The sequence below is a fragment of the Copadichromis virginalis genome, linkage group LG22 (assembly GCF_057382275.1).
Source record: "Copadichromis virginalis isolate Kocher_CV1m ecotype Utaka linkage group LG22, C_Virginalis_male_GT1.1, whole genome shotgun sequence".
Classification (NCBI taxonomy): Eukaryota; Metazoa; Chordata; class Actinopteri; order Cichliformes; family Cichlidae; genus Copadichromis; species Copadichromis virginalis.
The window spans coordinates 1,902,325-1,911,153 of NC_140638.1; the positions used below are offsets into that span (position 1 = coordinate 1,902,325).

The 8,829-nt window shown below is 46.3% G+C and overlaps 1 protein-coding gene across 2 annotated transcripts in view; it reads left to right on the forward strand.

Moving 5' to 3' along the window:
• The first annotated feature begins 352 nt into the window (after nt 1-352).
• The window catches only part of LOC146682355 (class I histocompatibility antigen, F10 alpha chain-like), a 13,557-nt gene continuing 5,080 nt past the window's right edge, over nt 353-8,829 (forward strand). The window contains exons 1-2 of one of the 2 annotated variants that reach the window (XM_085445591.1): nt 353-540; nt 8,526-8,801. In XM_085445591.1, coding sequence (XP_085301717.1) covers nt 486-540; nt 8,526-8,801 — 331 coding nt within the window. In that variant the 5' untranslated portion in view covers nt 353-485. The remainder of the gene's footprint in view (nt 541-8,525; nt 8,802-8,829) is intronic. The other variant, XM_085445590.1, reaches the window with a different exon arrangement.

The following is an 8,829-nucleotide window of genomic DNA, read 5'->3' on the forward strand; positions in this document are numbered from 1 at the left end:
AGACTTTGAGTAAAAAGTGAATCCTGTTTCTCTGAGCTGAGTTTTTCAGACTGATCAGTGAGCGCTGAGGTGAAGGTGTCCGTGTTATCGGTCCTTCAGGTCCTGGTGGTCTGGGCTGCGTTAAAAAACTCAGCTCGGCTTCTTAAGTTTGTGAAATCCTTCCAGTCGGGGACATTTGGGGTCTTTTCAACCACTCAAACCGGAAGCTTCTGTCTCTGTGATTAAATAAATAAATGCAGTTTGTGGGACAGTTTGAGCTCCGTTGGTTCTACCTGCTCTCTCACCTTTGTCAGTTACGTAAACACAAAGCAGGCCAGCAGGTGGGCGTGACTTGAAGGCGTCTGTGGTTTACGAGCGGCAGTGAATGCAGCAGTGAGCAGACACAGTCAGGAAATAGAGACGATCACTTCAGGAAGGACGCGTCCGACCGAAAAGCGGATAAATCTGAGACTTTTACCGAGCAGAGGCTCTGATTCGGAGTCACGATGATCTTGTTCGCGGTGGTGGTCCTTCTGGGGACGGCGCTGACCGTAAACTGCGGTGAGTTTGCGCTTTTTTACCGACGCTAGCGGAGCGGGTCCAAACCGAAAGTAAAAACGGACTGTGACGTCGCAGAAAAACAAAAGTTCAGACGACGATTTTAGTTTAATTTATCGGTATTAAACGGAGATTTCTGAGTGTTTCGGTGCCGTGGCGTGACTCTGTGCACCAGGTGTGTGAAAGTGGGAAATAAGAAAGCGCTTTAATCCTCCCAGGAGTTTCTCAAGTTCAGCTGCTGCCGCGGGTCTGCTGAGGCCCACAGAGAAACACTTACAGACACAAATACTGAACATTTTATGGATTTAAGTTTTTCATTTAAATTCTTGGCTGTGTTTTAAGATCAGACAGTTTCGTATAAACTGCTGAGTTCAAAACCTGAAAACTTCAAAGCTGACTGAAGATCACGGCTGTAAACTGTGTGTGTGTGTGTGAGTGTGTGTGTGTGTGTGTGTGAGTGTGAGTGTGTGTGTGTGTGTCTGTGCGTGTGTGTGTCTGTGCGTGTGTGTGTGTGTGCGTGCGTGCGCGTGCGTGTGTGTGTGTGTCTGTGCGTGTGTGTGTGTGTGCGTGCGTGCGCGTGCGTGTGTGTGTGTGAGTGTGTGTGTGTGTGAGTGTGAGTGTGTGTGTGAGTGAGTGTGTGTGCGTGTGTGTGTGTGTGTGCGTGCGCGTGCGTGCGTGCGCGTGCGTGTGTGTGTGTGCGTGTGTGTGTGTGAGAGTGTGTCTGTGTGTGAGAGTGTCTGTGTCTGTGTGTGTGTGTGTGAGTGTGTCTGTGTGTGTGTGTGTGTGTGTGTGTGTCTGTGTGTGAGTGTCTCTGTGTGTGTGTGTGTGTGTGTGTCTGTGTGTGAGAGTGTCTGTGTCTGTGTGTGTGTGTGTGTGTGTGTGTGTGTCTGTGTGTGAGTGTCTCTGTGTGTGTGTGTCTGTGTGTGAGTGTCTCTGTGTGTGTGTGTGTGTGTGTGTGTGAGAGTGTCTGTGTCTGTGTGTGTGTGTGTGTGTCTGTGCGTGCGTGCGTGTGTGTGTGTGCGTGTGTGTGTGTGTGTGTGTGTGTGTGTGTGTGTGTGTGTTAACCAGTGCGATAATACAGGTTAGAGTCCTCTGGTTTATAGCAGTGGACTTCGTGTTAGCGGTTGTGAATCTTGTCCTGACACTCGTCAGTTCTCAGTAAACAGGTAAGAACAGGTGTGTCGCTGTGAGCTGCTGAGCCGGACTGATCGCATCGTTATCATATCTGTGACGTGACGACCAGTCAGAAGCATCTCAGAGTTTACTGTAAACAACTTGTTTTTCTGCTTACCTGAGACAGGTGCGAGATCTGAAAATCTTTGATTGAATTAGTAACATTTCCCCACATTCAGTGAACGCACCTGAGACACTGCAGGGTTTTTTCCCACGCTGACAGAAACACGTCACTCGTGTCTCTTTACACTTCTCTGTCGGTTTGAGGTCAGAGCTGCTGATCAAAGCTGAAATCAAAGGTATAACTTTTAAATGAAACGGATTACTGCTGTGCTGATGTTGTTTCAGGTCTGTGAGGTGACGTTTTTGACGTTTACACAGGAATGTTACGATGATCTCTTTACCAGGAGAACAGCTCATGCTGAGGAAAACTGTTTATTATTGTAACAAGTGATGATTCATTTTATTACATTTATTTATTTTTTACATTTAGTAATAAAATGTGACAATAATACTGATAGTTTCTCTCAGTCAAGTCTGCCTCACTAGTTTCCTTTGTTCATTATTTTGATAAGTTTTAAATTCAGTTTAGTTTTTAAAGTTTAAACATATTTTCTTAGAGTTTTTATTACTTTTGATGTTATTGTGGGTGTTATTAATAATCAAAGGAGCTTGCAAAGAAAAGCGTCTGGACTTCTTTAAGTTGCTTGAAGACGTTTCACCTCTCATCCGAGAAGCTTCTTCAGTTCTAAGGTCAAATGGTGGAGAGTCCCAGATATAAACCTAGTGGGAGTTTCCCCCCACAGAGGGACAAAAGGACCCCCTGATGATCCTCTAATCGCCTGAGCCAAGGTGTGAAACTGGGTGTGGGTCCCAATCAGCCAGAGTTTCGGGTGGGTCATGCGAATTCCTGTTATTAATTATTATTATTATTAATTATTGTTATTAATAATAATAGGAGCACTGATTGTGTGATGTCCATCCATCTTCATCCGCTTTATCCGAGGCCGGGTCGCGGGGGCAGCAGCCTAAGCAAAGAGGCCCAGACCTCCCTCTCCCCAGTCACCTCCTCCAGCTTATCCGGGGGAACACCAAGGCGTTCCCAGGCCAGCTGAGAGATATAATCTCTCCAGCGTGTCCTGGGTCTGCCCCGGGGCCTCCTCCCGGTGGGACATGCCTGGAACACCCCACCTAGGAGGCGCCCAGGGGGCATCCTTGTCAGATGCCCGAACCACCTCAGCTGGCTCCTTTCGATGTGGAGCAGCAGCGGCTCTACTCTGAGCCCCTCCCGGATGGCCGAACTTCTCACCCTATCTCTAAGGGAGAGGCCAGCCAACCTTCGGAGGAAGCTCATTTCTGCCGCTTGTATCCGCGATCTCGTTCTTTCGGTCACTACCCACAGCTCGTGGCCATAGGTGAGGGTAGGGACGTAGATCGACCGGTAAATTGAGAGCTTCGCTTTTACACTCAGCTCCCACTTCACCACGATGGACCGGTGCAGCGTCCGCATTACTGCAGCTGCAGCCCCAATCCGTCTGTCGATCTCCGGCTCCCTTCTCCCATCACTCACGAACAAGACCCCGAGATACTTGAACTCCTCCACTTGGGGCAGGAACTCATCCCCGACCCGGAGTGGGCACTCCACCCTTTTCCGGCTGAGAACCATGACCTCAGATTTGGAGGTGCTGATCCTCATTCCCGCTGCTTCACACTCGGCTGCGAACCGTTCCAGTGCGAGCTGGAGGCCCTCACCCGATGAAGCCAACAGAACCACATCATCTGCAAAAATCAGAGATGAGATTCTGAGGCCACCAAAGCGAAAGCCCTCCGCCACTTGGCTGCGCCTAGAAATCCTGTCCATAAAAATTATGAACAGAACCGGAGACAAAGGGCAGCCCTGGCGGAGCCCATCACCCACCGGGAATGAATCCGACTTATTGCCGGCAATGCGAACCAAGCTCTTGCAACGGTTGTATAGGGATCGAATGGCCCGTAGCAATGGGCCAGACACCCCATACTCCCACAACATCTCATCCCCAAACTCTGCTTCCTCCTCGGAAGACGTGTCAGTGGGATTAAGGAGGTCCTCGAAGTATTCCTTCCACCGCCTGGCAATTTTCTCAGTCGACGTCAGCAGCGCTCCGCCAGCACTATACACAGTGCAGGTAGAGCACCGCTTTCCCCTCCTGAGACGCCTGACGGTTTGCCAGAATCTCTTCAAGGCAGTCCGAAAGTCTTTTTCCATGGCCTCTCCGAACTCCTCCCACACCTGAGTTTTTGCGTCAGCCACTGCCCGAGCCGCATTCCGCTTGGCCTGTCGATACCTGTCGGCTGCCTCCGGAGTCCCACAGGCTAACAAAGCCCGATAGGACTCCTTCTTCAGCCTGGTGGCTCCCTTCACCTCTGGTGTCCACCATTTGGTTCGGGGATTACCACCACGACAGGCACCAACCACCTTGCGGCCGCAGCTCAATGCAGCAGCTTCGGCAATGGAGACGCTGAACATGGTCCATTCGGACTCAATGTCCCCAGTCTCCCTCGGAATGCTGTTGAAGCTCTGCCAGAGGTGTGCGTTGAAGATCTCGCGGACTGGGGCCTCTGCTAGATGTTCCCAGCACACCCTCACTACGCGTTTAGGTGCACCAGGTCTGTCCAGCGTCCTCCCCCGCCATCTGATTCAACTCAGGTTGGTGGATTGTGTGATGTAAGAAGATATAAACAGATTGCAGTACCTGCAGCTGACTGATGGTGGCGCACACATTCTGCTGTGAGTGGACCGAAGCTGGCTCTGCAGTAACCAAACAGAGAGACTAAGAATAATATCTTTAATTTTTTAAATATTTTCAATAGTTTTGTAAGATTTTCTGTCAGTTTTCTTCAGGTTTAGTTCATTACTGTAACCTGACATAATGTTCTGTGACTGTCACCGGTTAACTTAAACATCCAGACTGGACTCTAGTTCTTGTTCTGTGTGGAATCATCGTTGTTGTTAGAGCTGTCTCTATTTTCTTTAACAACTGAATGAACAGCGTTTTCATATAGAAAATTTCCGTTCAGCAGAGAATTATCTAACTTTATTAGATTAGATAAAACTTTATTAATCCTTCCGGTGGGTTCCTCTGAGTAATTCAGTTTCCAGTAGCACCGACAGAAGTTGCACGTTACAGAGTTGGAATACCAAAACAAGGGGAGTGAGAGAGTATGGAAATAAGCATAAATATAGCATATATACATGTATACACATATGTAAATACAGAACATATAATGGGGATAAAGGGGAATACTAGTGAAATATAGTCAATTCAAAATTTATTTCTATAACGTGTATATACGTTTAAAAAAACAACAGTCGACCAAAGTGCTTCACAATCGGTTAAAAACAAGAGAAAACGATAGAGAAACAAATAGAGATCAATAAGAAGTCAGTGAATTAACAATAAGAACATAAAACAGGCCTGAAGGTGCTCATGCTGAACTCGAATTAAAAGCCAAAGTAAAAAAGTGAGTTTTAAGATGCGATTGAAAAGATTAAATCGACTCTGAAGTACGAATCTCCTGTGGCAGACTATCCCAGAGTCTGGGTGCTGCTGCGAAGGCCCGATCTCCTCTGTGCTTCCATCGAGACCTTGGTCGTGCTGAGAGCATCTCGATTATCTCAGCGCTCTTTTGGGGTCATACATGTTGAGGAGTTCGTTTAAATAACTCGGCACCATTTTATTTAAAACTCTGGGCTGAGTGTAGATGTCACACATCTCATTGATGAGATCTAGACCCCCACAGTCCATTGCACATTTCAACTATTGTGAGTCTATTGCACAGTGATTGTTGCACAGTTGAATATAAAAAACACTGCAGCGTCGTTGCTCCCGCCCTCCTTCGTCCTCCTGTTTCCCCTCCAGCGAGGAGTTTGTTGGTCCGAGACTTTGAGAGGAGCAACCTGTCACTGAACAGACTCCTCTGGTTGTTTATGACCACATGCAGAGGATGTCCAGCATTGTCCATAATGTCCAGCAGCTTCTTTCTCCTCTTCTCTGCCACTGTCACCAGAGTGTCCAGCTTCATGCCCACCACAGTTAAAAACCAAACCACGTTTGTACCGAAACTCGTAAAACCGCATAAGTGTTTGTAAACGTGAGCTAACTGAAGGCCGAGCGAGAGGAGGAAGTGTTTTGCTCTGCCTTTAAACATCAGTCAGGTTTGTAGATCAGGTGCAGCGCACTGACGTCTACACATGGCTGAGAACAGAAACTGAAAACAGCTTCAGCTTTAGGCTGTGTCCCAATCCAGCGACCGCACGCTTCGGCGCACTACGTACGGTGCGTACTACAAGTACGAGAAGTGCGGAAGTGAGAGGCCTGTGAAATGGGACGGTGACAGTGTGTATACAGATGTATCATATATAAAAGACAAATATTGTTCGTTTACTATGTTGGCATTATTACGTTTGGCTAATTTGGCCATTTAAAATGTAGGAGCTGTGATAACTGTGTCTGATAGAATGAAGAGTCGACTGATATATGAAATATTCCTTTATTGGGTGAGAAAATCAGACCATGTCATAACTGCTGTAAGTCACACAGAATAGACATCAGAGCCTTAAACAGGCTGACGTCTGCTAAATGGGTCAAACTGGGCAGAAAGTCTACAAACATATAACATCCTTATAGAATATGATGTAACACTATAGATCAACTTAGCTCAGAATATATAAAGCATATAAACAGTTACAGCAATATGATGCAACAAACACAGCAGCTACTGATCCAAAATACTCAAAGCTTCATAGAACTGAAACCAACATTTATTTTAGCTCCATTCTGCTGCTGATACAGACTTTAGGTTTCTGAACATTAACCTTGTTGCTGCCTTTCATAGTGTGTAGCTTGAAGGCCCTGAGTACTCTGAGTACTTTCTCCCACACTGGAAACACTGGGATGATAACATTATGTGAACATTACCTAATAAGACTGATTCAGCACAGACAGTTATGTTAAACTTTCCTAGCAGTCCTTCACAAACAGGGAACAGTCTGTCTATTCTCTCCATCTGTCAGCTGCTGCTGGCTCTTCCTCCTCCTCTTCCTCACACACTGCTGAGTTTGTCCTGGTGGATCATCAGGGCTGCAAAGCCTCACAGATGATGTGCAGCAGTGGCTCCCTCAGTCTGTCCTCACTCTGGACACTTGCAGTCGTCACACATGGAAATCAAATGTGTGATAAGCTGCAGGATTCAAACACAAGTGTAACTTATAAACACATGTTCATACTTTTATTCCACAATCAGAGAGAAAGAAACAGAGAGAGAGTGCAGGACAGACAGACAGGTGACAGTCTCAGGTGTACACACTGCTACACAACAGCACCAGAGAAGCAGGATTTAGTGTTTGTGTTATTACGAGTGTAAACAAGAAGAGTTCCAGATGGTGCAGTGGACACATGTGTGACTGCTGTGATTAAAGCATCTTTCTTTCAGCTTAACGAGTGAACCGTCAGCTCGTTCAAACACACGTTAAAGTGCGTTTGGCTCGACACCACCGAACAGAGGCAGCAATATAACACAGCTCACATTAACAGTGCAGTGGATCCTGCTTGTGCCGTGATGTTCAGGAAACCGAGCAGCATCACTGACTTTCAGCTTGTTGTGTTTGTGGATATATGACTGACTTTAATTATCCATAAAATCATCAGATTCTCTGTCAGATTAAGGTCGACTCTATATATATGTAGAGCAGGGGTGCTCAATACGTCGATCGCAAAGGTAGTATTGGTAGATCGCATGGCATTAAAAAAATAGATGCCAGCCTATCATCCATCCCGTCACTTGATTGATACAGGGAAGCCAGTCAGATGACAGCAGATTTTTTCTGACGCTTAGGTCGCTGCGCATGCGCAAACAGCGGCGCGAAGTGTAGTAAAACTGACAAGCTAGTCAGCGAGTTAACTCCAATTTTTAGCTCTCGGTTTTTTCTCTTAAACCTGGCCGTCAGCAGCTACTGTCCGGACTATGCATCCCTGGCTGATTCAATTCAGTGCAAGTCATCAGAGTAAACTCAGGTAATGACAAAAAATTTACATAGTTAATTGTGTTGTGAAATATTGGATATTGCGGTTATGCATGTATACATTGTAGATATAAAGAATCCTCAATATATTTATAAATAAGTATATGTTTTGGATTTTTGTAGTGGGTAGATCATTTTGACTTGGTCATTTTATAAGTAGCTCACATGCAGAAAAAGTGTGAGCACCCCTGATGTAGAGGCTTTAAAACCAAGTTAGTACAAACGTCACTAACGTCACATGACTTTGCCGACATGTGACCAACAGTAATGTTTTAATGTTCTTCATTATTAAACATTTGCACATAAATAAGTGACACAATATTCAGTACTTACTTTTGACAGTTCACTCTTCGGCCGCTCCCTTCTGCCGTATTTTGCGGCAAAATTATCCACACCCACCGCCGCGCTATGAATTGTGGGATATATGGGACCATAAAGCGTGCACCGGACCACGATTGATATTTGGGGAAATGAACTGCGCATTTGGAGTATGCATTTAGTGTACACGTCGGATTGGGACAGCCGTCGCCGTGACGTAATAGGTCTCAAAACGTGTACTCCGGAGCGTGCGGTCGCTGGATTGGGACACAGCCTCTGGCTGAACGTTACAGATGGTCAGTAAGCAGCTGTTGTTACTTTAATTTTAATTATCAGGAAAACAACTTCAATGCACGTGTCTGGTCTGCTGCTGCTTCTCAGCTGTCACACATAAATAAATTAATATTGTGTGTTTTCCTACCTGTGTGACTTTCAGACACTCACTCCCTCCATTACATCTACACGGCGCTCTCCAAGCCTGTTGGCCTCCCAGGCATCCACGAGTTCACAGCCATGGGTTTGCTGGACGACAGGATGATCGACTACTTTGACAGCGAGCATCAGGCAAAGGTTCCCAAACAGGAGTGGATGAGAGAGCGTTTACCTGCTGATTACTGGGATAAAGGCACACAGTCCCGCAAGAGCAAGCAGCAGTGGTTCAAGGTCAACATCGGCATCCTGATGGAGCGAATGAGACAGAATGACTCAGCCAGTAAGTTTTTGCTTTATTTCAGTGACAA